The sequence below is a fragment of the Molossus molossus genome, unplaced genomic scaffold, assembly GCF_014108415.1.
Source record: "Molossus molossus isolate mMolMol1 unplaced genomic scaffold, mMolMol1.p scaffold_m16_p_5, whole genome shotgun sequence".
NCBI classification, from domain to species: Eukaryota; Metazoa; Chordata; class Mammalia; order Chiroptera; family Molossidae; genus Molossus; species Molossus molossus.
The window spans coordinates 12564039-12581416 of record NW_023425388.1 but is presented as its reverse complement, the minus strand read 5'-3'; the positions used below and the strand labels follow the sequence as shown (position 1 = coordinate 12581416).

General features: G+C 60.4%; 1 protein-coding gene across 1 annotated transcript in view; it reads right to left on the bottom strand.

The window, feature by feature from the left end:
- Positions 1-2563: 2563 nt before the first annotated feature.
- COL6A2 (collagen type VI alpha 2 chain) overlaps positions 2564-17378 on the bottom strand; it is a 35473-nt gene continuing 20658 nt past the window's right edge. The window contains exons 9-28 of the mRNA XM_036243680.1: positions 17114-17140; positions 16965-17009; positions 16310-16363; positions 15851-15913; positions 15174-15236; positions 14849-14938; positions 14138-14200; positions 13553-13615; positions 13279-13341; positions 12819-12881; positions 12529-12579; positions 12200-12235; positions 11804-11866; positions 11254-11316; positions 11053-11088; positions 10558-10603; positions 10190-10342; positions 9574-10026; positions 9351-9389; positions 2564-3643 (exon numbers count right to left, since the gene is read on the bottom strand). Coding sequence (XP_036099573.1) covers positions 3045-3643; positions 9351-9389; positions 9574-10026; positions 10190-10342; positions 10558-10603; positions 11053-11088; positions 11254-11316; positions 11804-11866; positions 12200-12235; positions 12529-12579; positions 12819-12881; positions 13279-13341; positions 13553-13615; positions 14138-14200; positions 14849-14938; positions 15174-15236; positions 15851-15913; positions 16310-16363; positions 16965-17009; positions 17114-17140 — 2133 coding nt within the window. The 3' untranslated portion in view covers positions 2564-3044. The remainder of the gene's footprint in view (positions 3644-9350; positions 9390-9573; positions 10027-10189; positions 10343-10557; positions 10604-11052; positions 11089-11253; positions 11317-11803; positions 11867-12199; positions 12236-12528; positions 12580-12818; positions 12882-13278; positions 13342-13552; positions 13616-14137; positions 14201-14848; positions 14939-15173; positions 15237-15850; positions 15914-16309; positions 16364-16964; positions 17010-17113; positions 17141-17378) is intronic.

Below are 17378 nucleotides of genomic sequence, written 5' to 3'. Positions count from 1 at the left end.
CACCCCCAGCACCCTCTCTTCCTTTCCAGGAGGGTCTGGCTTGCCCAACAGGACAGGGTGGCCTCTGGAGGCAGTCCTCGTGGGGCCCAGATGGTGGGCATGGGGGTGGGTGGGGCCGTCTGAGGTTGGCAGTGCCACCAACCGTCACCTGTGGCCACTAGTAAAGTCACAACACAATTGCCTGTGTAGTGTGTTTGGGGTTTGGGGAGGGGGCTGAGCGCTGAGGGCAGGGATTGGACTGGGATCTTCTAAGTGGTGTGCGTGTGTGGCAACACGCACACATTCCAAGTCTCCTTCCTCAAAACCCTAGGGTCGCCCTTGTTCCTGCGAGTGAGGTCAGCTCAGGCCACAGCTGGAGCCAGGGGCCTTTGGTGTGGGGCACTGGTGAGGGAACATTGCGAAAAGACGTTACGAGGAGGATATTAGTGCGATGATGTGCCCCTCTGAAAGACAGGAGCGGAGCTGGTCCGGGCCCTTCGTCTTGGCTGAGTCTCCTTGACTCATGTCCACACTTCTCGGGGAACAGGATGCATGTCCAAGTGGGGCCAGGTGGGGGCGAGCAGGCAGAGCAGGGAGCCCTGCCAACTGGGGCCATGGTGGAGGGTCTGAGGGTGTCCCATGTGTATGAAGGGAAGGTCCCTGTATGAAAGCATCATAACCCTCACTCAAACATCACACATGGCAAGCAGCGTGTCTGAGGGTCCCTGAGGGGCTGAGGGATGGGGACATGGGGCTCAGAGTGCATCTCCGAGACGGGGTTGGTGCCCTTGCCCTGGGGGGTGCTGGGGGGCCTAGTGGAAAACTCAGTGGACATCAGCATGGCCTGCACCAGTGGGGCTCAAAGATGGCCTGCACCCTCAAAGGACCCCAGCCACCCCCTCATGGGTATTGTGAGCCCCTTCCAAAGGGACAGATGCTCTTGCCTCCTGAGGGTCAAAGGCTGAACATGCAGGGGACAGTGTCAAAGAGAGAGATGTCTTTTTCTCTACAGAGGGGATCCAGGGCAGGGTCCGGAGGGCAGAACCGCAGATATGTGGGGGAAGGGCCTCTGCCTCCCGCCACCTTTTGACCCCTGGACGTTCACAGGCATTAGGGCTGTGGTTCGAGTCCTCTGGGTGGTCGCAGGGTCTCCTCTCTCTCTTGCTGGCAGTTTATATGGTTCTTTGGTGGGAGGAGAAAATGCCTGGTTTGAAGTCCTGCCTCCAGATGCCGGCGGTGTAGGCAGATGATACGAAAGGTGGAAGTACCTCAGAATGAGTCAGTCATCCCCACATGGGGACGAACATGGTGTCCCCTCAAATTCACACGTGGAAGTTCTACCCCAAATACCTCAGAATTTGAGCTTACTTGGAAATCGAGTTATTGCAGATGTGATTAGTTAGGTTGAAATGAGGTCACACTGGAGTAGGCTGTCCTGATAAAAAGGGGATTGTGGGCACAGACATGCACGGGGAGAACAGCCCGTGAAGATCGGGGTGACACTGAGAGGAACCCCCAGGAGCTGGAGCAGATCCTTCGCAGACACTCCACTGGAGCCCGACTGAAACACTCCGTTTCTGGTGTTTAAGCCGCCAGCCTGTGGCCCTTTACTAGGGCAGCCCCAGGAAGCTGTAAATAGCAAGAGCAGAGCATCTGCCTATGGGAGCCAAAGGTTTAATAGGGCATTTCCCGAAGGGTGAGCTTAAGACACCTGGGAGTCAAGCAGGAAGTCACTGAGATTTCCAGAAAAAAAAAGAATCTGTCTAGCCATCAACAAAGTATCCTCATTCAAACCAATAGACATTTTTAAAGCACTTTGGCCCTGGTTTGAGGACAGAGGGAGACTTCATTGACCAAGTAGTACGTTTTCAGCCCAAAGCTGACTAGACAGGTGTGGATTTCATGGTTGAAGCTGTAAAAATGAATAAGGGAAACCTCATTAAAGTTGGGGTAGGGAAGCCCTGAGGGGAAGCTGTCATGTAGGACCACCCACTGCCTGCCCACTGCCATCTGCAGACTCCCGCAGGAAGAAGCTACCTTGTACTGTACTCTCCAACAGGAAGACTGTTTTACTGCCCAGGAAGGAGGAAGGTTTTCTCCTTACCCAGCAACAGCCCAGCCAATGGGAGACCAGCACACTCAGCCAATGAAAAGTCACCACCAACCTGAACTCTCACTGTCCTCCAATGGACTTCTGCTCATCACTGCCCCTCCCAATTCCTAATTTTTCTCACGTTTCCCTCCTTTGTGTTCCTGACTTGTCTATGGGTTTGCCATAGTTTGCATGTCCCAAACTGCTATTCCCGAATAATCTAATTTATGCCGATAAAATTACTATTTTAAGATCGACAAGACTGTCCAGTCTACACACTTGGGGATGGTGTGGACAGTCAGTGCTGGAGAGGAGGCCAGGCACCATCTCCATGCTCAAAGCATGTGGGTATGTGGGTGTGTGGGTAATGGGGTTGGTGTATGATACATGCTGGTGGGCATGTGAATGGTCTGAGTCCACTTGGTTCACAAGGGTCCCTGGTGGGCACAGACACATGGAGGCTGGGGAGCAGGAGGTGGTTCAAAGCCTTTATTGGACTGGGGTGTGTGCATATAGGGACATGTAGGGTCTGCTGTCACAGCTCTGTCTAATGGGGGCAGGTGACCCCCAGAGGGGAGGCAGAGACCTGGGAGCAGGGACAGGAGGGCTGGCAGGGCTGGCAGAGAGCCTTCGGAGGGCACTGGAAAGTGGGTTAGAGTTCAGGTATAAGGCTGGGCTGAGGGGGAGATGGGGCCTGTTGATGAGGATCTGAAACTTACCCTGGGAAGCTTCTGGGGACCAGGGGGGTGTGGAGAGTAGGGCGTTGCTGGATAGCGAGGAGGGGTGGAGGGGAGCAGTGCTCAGAGCCGCAGGACCCCGGGAAGATCTGGGGATGGGAGGGGGTACTGCACTCCTGACTTTATACCCACACCTGGAAAGATCGAGTCTGCAGCGCTCTGGACCTCTCTTGGTGGGATGTGAGTAGCACCATGGACAGGAGGACAGAGCCTGCAGGGCTGGGTGGGGTGGGGCGCTAGCAGATCCAGCGGATGAACCTGTCGAAGAAGCTGGGCTGGGCCAGGCTGTCATAGTTCTTCTCACGGAAGATGGCAGATGTGTCGCCCAGGCTGATCTTGGAGAGCATGTCCATGTCCACATCGTCGCCCACGGCCACCACAGTGGGCACCACATTCTGCTTGCGCATGGAGTGCACTGCCTCATCTATGCTATCGTTGCCTGTGACACCGTCCGTGAGGAACACGAAGGCCAGCTCAGCATGGCGGCGTGCCCCAGGCTGCGTGCCAAGCACCACCTGGTTGATGGCTTGCACGATGCCCGAACCCACATGTGAGAAGGAGTTGAGGTAGCGCGCACTCTCCAGCGCCTCATGGATGACCGTCAGGTTGAAGGTCAGTGGGAAGGCCACCTGCTGCTCCCTCGAGCTCCCAAACTGCAGCAGTGCCACGCGTGCGTTGAGCAGGTCATCGTCCCTGCGTGCCAGCGTCAGCCGCCGGGACACCTCCTCCACGAAGCGCCGGGCCTTGTAGAAGTTCTGCTCACCTAGTCGCTCGGAGCCGTCCAGCAGGAAGACGATGTCCACGGGCCGCTGGGTGCACTGGGCCACATAGAACTCTGGGGGGAAAATGGGTGGTGGGCAGGGGCGACCCAGGTGAGGCCCTCACTGGCCCCACCCTGGCCTTGCCCTGCCAAGGCTGTCTGGGCCACAAACTACCCAGGCCGTATCCCCTCGGGTCCAGCCCACTCTGCACACCCTGCACCACATCTCTTCATGTGCCCCACCCCCTGCGGAGCAACATAGGCAGCTAGAGCTCGGGGGTTTGGGGGGCCTGTACCCAGAGTCATCTGTTGCTGGATCGCACCCCGTAGCCCCTGGGCAGAGGTCCAGAATCCCACACTGTCTCCTCAGACCCTCACTCTCTCTTTTGGTTGTGCTCCAACCAGGAAATGTCCCCAAACCTGGGGACGGAAGGCCTTTTCCACCCTATAAGCATTATCTGTGCCTAGTGCTTCCTCCAGGCCCCCCAGGCAGAAAGGGGTCAGCAAAGTCCCTTCACTTGGCCCAAGAATTGGATACCCCCAGAAGGGCCACAGTCCATGGGAGTGGGGTGGGAGAGAGGGGCAGGGAGGCTGTTATCATGTGTATAATGATGTAAAAAGACCTTGTGAAGACCCTGGGCCTGAAGACCCCTGGATGCAAGGACCCACCAACAGCTGTGACTGTCCCAGAGCTGCCTGGCGCAGGCCAGACCACATCTCTCCTTGGCCCTTAGGGCATCAAAAAAAGAATGAGCTTATGTCCCCTCTGAGAGGACAAGGCTTTGGTGGGCAGTGGGCACAGGTGTGGCGAGACCCCTGCAGTAGCCCAGGTGATTCACCCGAGGAGACCCTTGCCCCCTTCTGGGCAGTGACTAGCCTTGGACATGCCAGACAACATGGGGGGCACGGAGCCTCTGGGGGACATGGGCACCACGCACAACCTGAAAACCCACTCCCCCCACACACATGGGACCACCACACAGCCAGGCTCCTTCCTCAGGGCCTTACTCGAGACCTCAGCTCTGATCGCCATTGTGCTGGGCAGGGACGGGGCCAGGCCTCCGCTCTCATCAGCTCCTCAGCCCCCTGTGCTCCTCCCCTGGACATGGGCCAGAAAGGACTCTGTTCACACCCAGGTGTGCCCACCCCGGGGCTGGGTGCTCAGGGATCCCATTAGGATGGAGGACCTGACCCCGTAGCACCGATGCCTGAGGGTCTCAGCCCAGGACCTGGCTCTGGAGCGGCGCCCACCTGCGCAGGTAGGTGACCGCCGTGGGCCAGCCCCCAGCCAGCAGCAGGTCACCCCAGCACACCACTCAGCCACAGCAAGGATTCACGTTCTTTGTTTTTCAGCTTTTATGGAATGTTTAAGATGCGCTCACAGCGGCTGAAGGATACCCTCCGGGTGTGTCACTGAGAGGGGCCAGGTGTCAGCAGACAGGATGCTTTCTAAGGAGCTTATTAATGACGTAGCTTATTTTGGTAGCAGTGCAAATGCAGAGCAGCTTCTTTTTCGTGTACACGTTTTTCTGAGTGCCCCGACCTTGAGCCCTACAAGCAGGTAGACGTGGGGAGGGGGCTGGTTTTGGGGGAGTTTTCCTCAACAAGGGGTGATCAGACACAGAGGCCAGAAGCTGAGCCAGGAGTGTTGGGGGTGTTTAGGAGACTCTGCTGTTCCCCTTCCTTCCCTCCGCTGACCCCCACCCACATCAGGGAGTCTGTGCAGCAGGGAGGTGAGACCCTGCCCCCTGGAACCGGGGTCCAAGCCCAGGATGAGAGCTTCCCTGTATTAATCCAGCTTCTGAGGGAGCAGGCACATGTGTGTTTGAGCATGCTTCAGCAGTTGTGGAGATGGGGTGCTCCTGATGCTCCCCGAGGACCTGGGGCAGGAGGGGGATGAGCAGGTGGTGTCTGTGGTCCCTCCCCATGCTGTCGGCCAGAGGCTGTGGCAGGTTTGTCCTAATGGGTGACTCTTATGTCCCTTAAATGTGTGAGACAGCTCAGCTAGAGGGTAGTGATGGGGTTCCCCCAAAGATGCCTATGTCCTAATCTCAAAGCCTGCAAAGGTGACCTTATGTGGCAAAATAAAACTCTGCAGAAGGGCCTAAATCACAGACTTTGAGATGGGAGATTGTCCAGGGTTATCTGGTTGGTCCTAAATGCCACCTGTGTCCTTGTAAGGGAGGCAGAGGAAGGTTAGGCTACAGAGGGGCAGCCATGTGACCATGCAGGCAGCTAGGAGCTGGGAGAGGCGGGAAGGGCCCTCCCTGAGCCCCTGGAGGGAGCACAGCCCCGCCAACACCTTGATGCCGGCGTCAGACCTCCAGACTGAGATTCCGGTTGTCATAAGCCCCCAGTGCACGGCGGGCAGCCCAGGGAGCGAACGCGGCCCAGTTCGGGCAGCTCCGGCCTCTCTGAGCATCGGCAGCCCTGTGGCTTCAGCAGAGTGCTAGTGCGGTCTCGGGGTCGCCCACAATGTCCCTGTGCACCAGCTTAAACGTGTCAATGAACAGCTCCATCCAGTCCTGCCGCTCGCCTCCTGTGGCAAACTTGGCCCGCTCAGCGGTGTAGACCAGCACAGCCACCAGCCTGGAGTAGGCGGCTGGGTCCTGCGTGAGCTCCGTGGCGTTTAGCAACTGTTGGATCTGGGGGATGGTCGTGGGGAAGGAGGAGTCCGGGCCCTCTTCCGTGCGGAGGAAGGTGACCGGGGGCGCATCGCCAGGCCGCGGTCCATCTGCGGGGCATCCAGAGAAGGCTTTAAGGGACTTGGTCAGCGAGAGCAGGCCTCCAGCCGCCCTCCTCAGGGCTCTGTCCTCAGAGATGAGTTAGGACCAAAGCCAGGAATGGGGCTGAGGCTCAGCCAGCGGTGGACGAGGAGACAGGGATGCCGCAGTGCCAGAGACAAACGCTCTGGGGCCAGCAGCAGGGCACACGACGCAGAGACGGGAGCAGCAGGCCTTCTGGTCCCCGCTGACCTTAAGAACTACAAGACTCTCAGCTGCACTGAGACTTGACCGAATGCTAGTACAGCTGCTGACCACTCAAGGTCATGTCTGTGCCCTGGGATGGCCCCAGCTCCTTCAAATCCTCCGCGCTGCCAGAACTTACTGTCTGTTGCAGCCCAAACCTGGTCACAGGACCCCTCTCAGAACAGTTACTTTATTTATTTATATATTTATTGGTATGTGCCCCTAGCGGAAACCGAACCCGGGACTCTGGTCCCCAGGCCGACGCTCCAACTGCTGAGCCAAACCGGCCAGGGCGGACAGTTACTTTAGAAAGCTTGCAGTTATAAAACCTTCTCTGCCTTTTCCGACATAAATCCCCCCCTCCCAGAACTGTCCCCACAAAGACCTGGGAGCAGCAACTACTCAGGGATGCTCTTGCTCTCTCCCCAGCCCCCAGGGAGGCCAGGGCCTCACTCCCATGGGCAGCCGTACTCCAGCTGCCTCCTGTCCTAAAGGTTGAGAAGTCTGTTTCTCCTCTGGGTACAACAAACCCAGGTGGCCTGGTCCCATGGACCACCCCCTCCCCACCCCCATGGCCTCTGTGCCTCTCCTGCCGTGGATTGGCCTTTGGAGCCCCGGCCTCTGTCTGGGGCAGCTGAGCTCAGGTTGACCTGGGCCCCCCTCCCGCAGCAGCGATCTCGCAATGAAACGTCTTTGCCGCCTTTACCTGGAGTCCAGCTTTGTTTCTCTTTGACACTCTCGTGGTTCTGACACAATCAGTCTGGGCCTCTGGGTGGACAGGGCAGTTTGGCCCAGAAGGTCAGAGCCACGCCAGAAGTGGCAGCATCCCCTCTGCGCCCCGAAATGCCGAGGACAGTGCCCAGTCTGTGGCAGTCTGGAGTCCCCTCATGTCTCAGCATATCTATAGTTACGTCTGCATTCTTTTCTCTGGTCACAGTGTCTATTTTGCTTGGAAATTTCTAATCGCTTTAGCGGAGGACGAGTTTGTGAGTTTAGTAGCAGGAGATTAGTTAAGAGAAGGTGGGGAGGGGTCTGCAAGGGGCCCATTCATTTTCTCTCTCAGGTCCTGGGGGCTCAGGAGAAGCGAGATCAGTCTTGGGGGCCAGTGTTGCTCTAATGCCGAAACCAGACGAAGACATCACAAGAAAGGGAAACGTGGCCCAAGCTCTCTCATGAGCAGAGACACAAAAACAACAAACTATTAGCAAATTGCATCCAACAATATATACATAAAAATGATACTCTGTAACGAAGTGGGGTTTACCCCTGATGTGCAAAGCTGGTTCCACATTTGAAAATCCATGACCACATCTATCATATCAACAGGCTGAAGAACCTCGTGATCATGTCAACAGACCCAGACAAATCATCTGACAAAACCCATTCATTCACGAGAGGACTTCAGCCTCAAGGAGCGGAGGGACCTTCCTCAGCTCGGTCAGGAGCGGCTATAAAAACCTCCGCTAACACGGATCGACAGTGAGGCCAGGGCCAGGGCGAGGATGCCAGCTACTGCGGGGCCCAGGCGCCTGCGGCTGGGGTTTGGTTTTTACCCCAGAGGGATCACATTTTCTGGGGACCCACCCCAGGAGAACTAGGGTGCCCTGGAGACAGGGGCATGGCCTGTAGCTGTCTGGGCCTCTATGTAGACTCCAGTCGCCTCACCGCAGGAGGGACGGTGCTCTTGGGCAACATCTGGAGTTTTGGGTGGTTCTGACCACCACACGCAGCTGTCCCCAGAGGGACCCCAGGCCCAGGCAGTCTCTGGGATGACCCCACAGCTCGGTCCCAGGCATGACTTCGACGAGCAATTTCTCGGAAGTTCTCTGTCAGAACAAGAGGGAACCCTGGCCCACTACTCGACATATTCCTTCCTTCAGGCACCCCAGCTCCCTCGAACCTGCCGAGGGCCCAGCTGCCCTGCAAGGGGCCCGCACAAAGCCTGGACAGGCCGACCTCACAGGCACCTGTGAGCGTCCTCTGCTGACCTGCCACACGGCCCCACTCCTCCACGGCGGCCTGCCTTCCAGGACCAGCTCCAGTCCCCACCTCAATGCTCCTTGGAGGCGACAGGCAAGTGCCCACATCCCAGCGGGAGGGTCCAGCAATGGCTCCAAGACCCAGGTTGACAGGACACATGGACTGCCGGTGGGGGCTCAGCTCCCGCCGCCCCTAGCACCTGCCTGGGCCCCGTGGCCCTAGTCACTGTGTAATGGCAGAGGTGGCAGCATGATGCCCAGAAGAGTGACAACGCTGTTTGCCCTTCCCCGGCCTCTGCAGGACCCCGTGGGGCCCCCAGGGCTCCAGCTAGGCACACAATGCACCGTGTTGGGCGGGTCCCCTAAACACAGCCGGAGTCTGCTCCCAGAGGGAAGATGGATGGGCGGGCAGGGTCCGAGGGAGCGCCTCAGCCTCTGTGTGGCTGTCAATACGCTCACCTCCCAGAAGGTTTTAAATCAGCCATTTCATTGACTGGATCCAAGGCTTCTGCTGGTGGCGGCCGGGGGACGCCCTGGGTGTCTGTCTCTCGCGGGCACGGGGAACCACAAGACCTGAGCACCTGGGCACCAGGCACAGGGCCAGGCCCATGGCAACCCCTCCTCGTATGTGCCAGGAGGGTGGGGTGGCTGAAACACTCAAGACACCAAACCCTGGGCCTCCCAGCCCTTCGTCAGACATGCTGAGGCCCAGGGGACTGAGAAACCCATGGGTCCCACCAAGGGGGGACCCCACAGTGCACTTCCTTGCAAGGTCCTCTGGGCCCTGGTCACTGCTAGTCTGGGGTGGGGGGGCTTGGCAGCTCCCCGTGTTACCTGTTTGGCAGGGAAGGTCCGGGCACACGATCTGGGGGTCTAGGAGAGAGAAAAGGAGGCCGGGGCTCTGGTCAGGCTCCGCTGCCCAGGGAGGGCTGAGCTCCCTCAGTGGCCCACTGATGCCCCAGCCCTTCCCTCCTGAGGTCCTCTTCCCTCCTGCGGGGACAAGGGTGGGGAAGGGGGGTTGGGGATGGGGGGATGAAGGGAGTCCCACAGCACTCACCCGGGCACAGGACGTCCTCCATGTCGTCGATGAACTTCTCGGCCACCAGGTCGGAGAAGAGCGTCATGTTGCGCACCTGCTGGGGCTTGTCGCAGGCGATGGAGTTGAGGTTCTCACTCTCGTGTTTCTCGTGGAACATGTCGCCTATGCCGATGGCCGTCACGGTGACCTCGTGGTTGCACAGCGCCCGCAGATTGAGGTCGTCATCCCGGGGGTCGTGTCGGCCATCTGTGATGACCACCGCGAACACGCGGGTCTTCTTGCGCCGGCTTTCCTTGATCAGCTTGTTGTAGGCGAACTTGAGGGCCGAGGGCGTCCAGGTGCCGCCCGCGATCCACTCGAGGTTCTTGACGGCCTCTTTGAAGCTGGACAGCGAGTCGATGCGCTCGTCGTCCAGCTGGATGGCCTCAAAGGTGCCCTCGTGGCTGTACTGCACGACCCCGACACGGGTGCCTGCGGGCCAGGCGCGGGCGTGAGGGGCGGCCGGGCCGCTGCGCACTCAGCGCCCCCACGTGAGGGCCTTGGGACCCTCGGCCAAGCTAACATCCCTCCCAGAACTGGATCTCGGGGTGTCCTGCCCACCGACTCCTGCCCCTGCCCCGAGGGCACAGCCGACCTGTCTCAGACTTGGGGTCCTTGGCGATGGCCCCCAGCCTGTTGACCACGTTGATGACGAAGTTCTTCTCCAGCGTGAAGTTGGTGTAGCCGATGCTCTCAGAGCTGTCGATGACGAACACCACGTCCAGGGCGCCACACCGCTTCTCACAGTCTGTGGGCCGGCAGGGGGCGCTGGCTGTGGGCACCGACTCCGCCCGGGACACATCCCCAGACCACAGGGGTGCACAGCCAGGTGCGCAGTGGGAAATGGTCACCACAGGGGCGAGGGTGGGGCTCTGCGGATGCCCTGACCCTTGGACAAAGTCCCACCCCTGGACGAGAGCCCGGGGCAGCCCAGCAAGGCCAGCACGTGGGGCAGAGACTCACCACAGCACCCGCACGTCTCACGCACGTACGTCATGACGTCACACTCCTGCAACACAGGGGGTCAGCCCCGCGGACAGCGGACCGAGAGGGGCCTCGGGGCTGCTGGAGGGAGTCTGTGGCCCTGCTCCCCTCTCCCCTGACCTCGCCCTGCTGACCTCATGCTAACTTGCTCCTGTTAACCTTGCCCTCTGACCTTACAGTGGTTCTCAACCTTCCTGATGCCGCGACCCTTTAATACAGTTCCTCATGTTGTGGTGACCCCCAACTATAAAGTTATTTTTGTTGCTACTTCATAACTGTAATTTTGCTACTGTTATGTCTTAGGCGACCCCTGTGAAAGGGTCATTCGACCCCCAAAGGGGTCACGACCCACAGGTTGAGAACCGCTGCATTGACCCCTCTCCTGCTGACCTTGCCCCCTGACACTGTCCTTGCTGCCCTTGCTTTTTAGTTTTAGGAGGGAGGACACTGGTTCCATCCTCAGCTGACACCTACCGTGAGGCCGGGGTCTCCGGGGGGACCGGGCTCGCCCTGGAGGAGGAAGGATGCCAGTGAGAGGTGGCCGTGCTGTGGCCGGGGCTGGGCAGGTCCTGGCACACTGACCCTGTCCTTCCACCACGGGCACAGCCCTGTGCTTCAGGGTGCGTGTTGGCCTGGCTGGCCAGAGGCCATGGCCTGAGGGCCAAATGGACCTACCTCGGGTCCTGCGGGTCCTCTCGGTCCCCGAGGGCCCGGCTCACCAGGGGGACCAGGATCTGCCTGAGAAGAAAAGAAAACAGGTTGGCTCAGCAAACACCCTGGTTTCCAGGAGGAGAGACAAGGAAGGAGGAGGTGAGGGGAGGAGAGACGAGGGGAAGGAGAAAGGATGAAGAGGGATGTGGGTGGAGGAGGGAGGAGGATGCAGATGGAGGAGGGAGGAGGGTGCGGGAGGAGGAGGGAGGAGGAGAGACGAGGGGGAGGAGAGAGGATGAGGAGGGATGTAGATGGAGGAGGGAGGAGGATGCGGGTGGAGGAGGGAGGAGGGTGCGGGAGGAGGAGGGAGGAGGAGAGACGAGGGGGAGGAGAGAGGATGAGGAGGGATGCGGGTGGAGGAGGGAGGAGGATGCGAGAGGAGGAGGGAAGAGGAAAGATGAGGGGAGGAGAGAGGATGAGGAGGGATGCAGATGGAGGAGGGAGGAGGATGCGATGGAGGAGGGAGGAGGGTGCGGGAGGAGGAGGGAAGAGGAGAGACGAGGGGGACACTTACAGGTTCACCCTTCTCTCCTTTCCGCCCAGGTGCTCCTTTCACTCCGAAGTCGCCTCTGCCCCCCTGGGACACAGGACACAGGACACACGTTAGCCGGGTGGAGGAGACCTCTGTGGGAGAGCTCTGCTTGCCTCCGCACAGCCTCTCAGGACCCCCAGTGCTGGTGACATGGACATGCTCCGCCCAGAAAGACCTGTGCCTGGCTCTTGGGGTCAGTGAGATGGCAGCGGCACAGGGTGCTGCACGTGACCGCAGTTTTTAGTTTGAGAGAGACTGGTGCTCAGCTCTCAGCGCGGGGCAGCCGCTGGTGGCCAGGCAGGAGGTGAGGGATATGGCACCCCAGCCAGGGGAGGGGGCGCAGACCACCCAAGGCGGTGCAGAGGGGCCCCGACGTACCTCGGGGCCGCGTGGGCCTGGCTCGCCTTTCTCTCCCTGGAAGAAAGCATAGGTGGGGGTTTCTCAGCACAGACCCCTGAGGGCTGATGCACTGGCCCCTGGGACATAGCTGAGACCCGGAGGTTTCCTGCTGCCCGCTCTCTTCCCTCACAGTGGTCTCAGTTATCAATATCTGTGGGCATATGCTGCCTGCACCGCGTCCCAGACCATTCCAGGGGCTGACCCTGCACCGACGTGTGACTCCGGAGCCTCCTCTGCACCTTGTCCCCCAGGTTCCTCCGGCAATGCCCGCCCCTCCCCAGGAGCTCCCATCCCATGCCAGGACTTACAGGCAATCCTCGAGGTCCTGGGTAGCTGAATCCAGGCCTGCCGGGGTCTCCCTGGAGGAGGGGAGGCCGGTCAGGGAAGGTCCAGTGGGAAACAAGAATAGTCAGCACGGACTGAGGGCTGCTGGCAGTTGGTCTGGGTGGGGGCACTGGGGGAGTGAGGACAGGAGGGACTGCCTGGCCCCCACCACCAGCCCACACCAAGGGCTGGCAGGCACACGCGAGGAGCCTCACTCTAGAGCTGAATCCACCCCCTTTCCTGCTTCAGTCCAGCCAGGCAGGAGGGGCTGTACCTTTGAGCCAGGCTGTCCAGGGTCTCCGCGGGGACCAGCGTCACCGGGGTCTCCTCGAGATCCCTGAGGGCAGAGAGAAAGTAGGGAGTTGGCACAGACAGAGACCAACCGTGCTCAGCTCTAACCATCAGGAAACACTGCTCTGCTCCCCTGTTGCCCTGAGGGTAACTGCCTGGCTTCTCTTGTCCACGTGCTCCCATGGGGCTCCCAAGCCCCACCCCTGCCTCTTGCTCACCACCTGCACCTGGTAAAGCTGGGTCCCTCAGGGCAGAACCAGGAGGAGGTGCACGGGGACCCTCGGCCCCTGTTCCCCTGCCTGAGTTTGCCATGGGGACAGTGTCCTGCTGAGGACAAGAGGACCCAAGCGGCACTACAGGGCAGGAGAGCGAGACAGGTTGAAGGGCAGACGGCGGCCCGAGACCCAGAGCCACAGACCCCTCCCAGGTGTCCCGCCACTGACCTGCTTCCCGGGCTCCCCAAGAGCCCCCTGGGGTCCTCTGGGTCCAGGCTGGCCTCGGTCTCCCTGGAAAGAAAGAGACCCTGTCATCTTTCTTGGATGCCAGACAGGGGAGGGGGTGCTGCTGCCCCCCAGGAGGTCCTGGGCATGGCCTGGGTCTTCAGCCCTGACCACAGTGGCCCTGGCAGGGTCTGCAGGAAGGGAAAGGCAGGCGAGGGGCTGGGGTCCTAGGCTCCGCCTCCTCCAGCCACCTGGGTGCCACATGCCACCTACTCACCTTGGATCCTTTGCCGCCAACCTCCCCAGTCAGGCCCCGTGGCCCCTCGGGGCCAGGGTCCCCCTGTGAGAAGAGAGATCCAGTTATGTGTGAGAGGAGGTGAGAGAGGGGGGCATTAAACTCCCTGGAGAGGACCCCAGATTGTGGAGGGTGACATCGAAACAGCAGCCCTGCCCACTCAGCCTCCTGCAGCATGGGCAGGGGTCACCACCTGTCCCCAGAGGAGGAGCCCCTCTCCTTCAAGCTCTTCACCCACACCTCACAGGACACTCTGATTTTGCCACACAGACAAGACACCCTGCACCAGCTCCGGGGGCAGGTGTGTGCGGCGGTGCTGTGGAGCGGCTGGCAGCCTGCAGGGCTGAGCACGCGCCGCGTGGACTCGGCCGAGCCCCGCCCAGGTTCCTCAGCAGGCATGCAGGTGGGGGTAGCCTGGCAGCCTCCTGTTTCCCAGACCGTGCAGGGAGTGCCCTGGGGTCACTTTTGTCTTCCCATGTCACGGGGTGCCATCTGCACCACAGTGAGAACCTGGTGCGGAGGCAGACCTGGCGACAGCACCCGCCTTTCCCCGGCACGGACACTCACCTTCTCGCCTTTGGGGCCCTCGCTGCCTGGGCTGCCCTTGGTTCCAGGGTCTCCCCTGCGCCCCTGCAGAGAGTGGGTGTGTGGGTGGGGGCCCCGATGGTGGGGGCCACAGGAGGACTCCAAACTCTCCTCTATCCATGAGGACTCAGGCTTTGGGGTCTGGAGGCCCCTCAAGAGGACCCTGCTTAGACCCTCATCCTCTGCTGGGTTGGTTTGGCCCCAGCCAAGGATTTAGGAAATGATGGGAGGGCTCCTGGTCAGCTGTCAGTCAGGTTGTTTCAGGTGACGTGACTGGCTATTGGTGTGGTCGCTCAGCTCATTCTGGGCCAGGCCAGGCCTCAGGAAGCATCCCTGGAGGATCAGCCCCAGGACTGGGCCCTTCCCGCCCTGAGGCAGGATACTCTGGGGTTGGCTGGGTGGGTGAGGATGCTGTATGGGACCCATGGAGTGTGTGCCCCGGTTTATGCTCAGCCCTCAGGGGTGTCCTGCCAGGAGGGCAGGGTGGGGACACAGGGCCACTTCATGGGCACTGATGGTCTGGCAAGGGCGTAGCTGAACCCTTCCTCTGCTGCAATGAGGTCGTGGAGGCACTGGGGAGCCCTCTGGCAGGAGGCCCAGAGCAGGGCACAAGCCAGGAGGGGCTGGGCAGGTGGGCCGGAGGAGACAGTGGTCTGGACCCTAGGCTTCAGGCGCCCGAGGGGTGTAACTCACGGGCTCGCCTTTGGGTCCCCGGGGCCCAGGCCCGCCTTTGGCTCCTTTCACACCAGAACTTCCCGGAGCTCCGTTGTTGCCTTGATAGCCCTGCAGAGAGGTGACAGCTCAGCAGGAGCAGGCTCGGCCTCGGTCGGGCGGGACCGCGTCTGCCTTGTGGAGGGGGTGCCCCGTCACTTGGCAGCGGGCAGAGAGGCTGGTCTTCTGCTCAGGGCACAGGGCTGGCAAGGGCACCTGCTGTCCCTCCTGCCTCCCATTTCTGTGGTCCAGTGGGCACTGGGGATGTGGCCGTGGCAGGATAATAGGTACCCTCAGGGGCACTTGCCTTGCTTCCCTTGGTCCCGTCTTCTCCTGGGGGCCCTCTGCGTCCTGGGCGGCCAGGGTCCCCCTGGAAGGGTTAGGAGAAATCAGCCTCATGTCCCTTGGATGCCAGACATGGGGCAGGACTCTGGAGAGGCTGGGGGCACATGACTCCTCTCCCGTCGGCAGAGCACGCTCTTGGGAGGCAGAGCCCCCATGCGGCCCAACGGGTGAATTACAGATGGTCCTTGTCTGAGGGCGCTGGCTTCTCGGGGAAAGGCTGCCCTCCTGGTCCTCCAGTGGGAGGCAAAGTGATGCCTCAGGTGGTCTAAGGGGCAGAACCTCACAGGCGCCTGAGAGCTTCCACGGGAGCCCCTGGAGGCCCGGGAGGAGGGGGGCTTGTTGCTGTGGCCACTCAGCCGCCTGAGCGGGGACTCCCGGTCCTGAGTGGGGCACAAGCTGGTAAAGCTTCAGAAGAGTGCTCTACAACCCCCTCAGCATGGGCACCCCACCACCCACCAGGCAGGACTCCCCTAAGCTTCCTGCCCCTGACTGCCTGGTCCGCAGGGACAGGTCCCCTCTGCTGTGCTTCTCGGCCCGGGCGCCTCCTTCCAAGGCCAGGCACTGCAGCAGGGAGAAGGCCACCTGGAGGGCAGGGACCCCAGTCTGCTCTGGCGCTGCCAGCTCGCTCAGGCCGCCTACCTTGGCACCTTGGTCTCCGGGTTCCCCAGGGCTGCCTGCGTCCCCTGGGTAGCCGTCGAGGCCCTGTGAGAGAAGGTAGAGAGGCTGTCTTAGGTCTCTTGCTGAGAACTGCATGCATTTGTGGTTTCCCCGTGAACCAGCTGACACGGGGAAGGTGACGAGCCGCGCCCCCCCCCCCTTTGTCTGGACTGAACACTCTGCCTGGGTCTCGGTGGCCAGAATTCAGCAGGGCTGGGCAGGACGACCAGACAAACCTCAGAGCTGAGCCCATCAGGACTCTGGGAAACAGCTGCTCCAGAGGCCATTTAATTCTGCTGTGGCCCCAGCAGCGATCAGGGACAGTCAGGGCAGGGCTGAAGGAAGAATCCAAGTTCAGGGACTCCCAGCTTCCCCACCCCCACCTGGAGCCTGGCACTTCCATTTCACGTTGATGAGAAGAGGAGCCAAGGCCATGCTTACCCGACTCCCTGGGTCTCCCTTGCAGCCAGGAGGTCCAATGCGCCCCAGCTTGCCCTGAAAGAGGATAGGGGAGCAGAAGGTGTGTCAGGGGCGAGATTTGGGGGACGATGCATCAATGACAGTGTAAATGGCAGGCATAGTCCATGTCGGTCTACACACTCTGGGCACACCTGGCTTGACTATTATAGTGGCATCTCTAGGGTGAGTCCCTAGTTGTGGCTGTGAGCACAGTGCTCCCTCCAACTGTGTGCATGCCTGTGTGCACGTGTGATGTGTGTGCTTGTGTGATATCTGTGCATGTGCGAGGGCACGTGATGTTGTGTACATGTGTGTATGTGTGTGAACTGCCACTCGGGCCGTTCTGGGATTCTGCAGAACAGACTGGGAAGTTCCTGCAAGGCTGGGCCTTGGTTTTCAGAAGCAAATGTCCATTCCTGCTCTTGCAGTGACCTTATTTGTCCTGTGTCCTCTGGACAGGTACAATCTGGGACTGCTAAAGCCACAAATTGTGGGCAGTGGGCAGTGGGCCTGGCCTAGCGGCCTGGCCCCAGGGAAGGATCTGAGAGCCTGAGGAGGTTCTGCTCATTTCTGTATCTGAGATGCTGTTGTGCACGAGCCTCATGCCCAGACCGTGGTGCAGTCCAAGGAGCACTACCTTCTGTCCATCGGTCCCGTTCTTGCCGGCCAGGCCGGAGGCACCCTGGAGTGAGAAGGAAGAGGGGACTCTTATCAGCCCTGATCGGCATCCCCTTGGAGCAGCAGGAAGGTGGGGTGCCCTGCTCGCCCAGCCCACCACCTGCTTACCTTCCGCCCATCAGCTCCAAATTCTCCCTGCGCAGAAGGAAAGGGAGGCTGTTAGCTCAGGTCTCCAGCATCACAGACCCACTTCTTAGGGGCCCAGGTCTGCCCTCAGCCAAACACGAGGCCAGAAGGACCCAGAACGAGGCCACCACCAGCACGAAGCCGCATCACGCCCCCAGCAGGAACCACGGGCTCACTGAGGACACACTGGGGAGTTGGGGCTGAGGCTCAAGCGGAGGCTGTGTGGAGTCTGGCTGCTCAGAGTTAG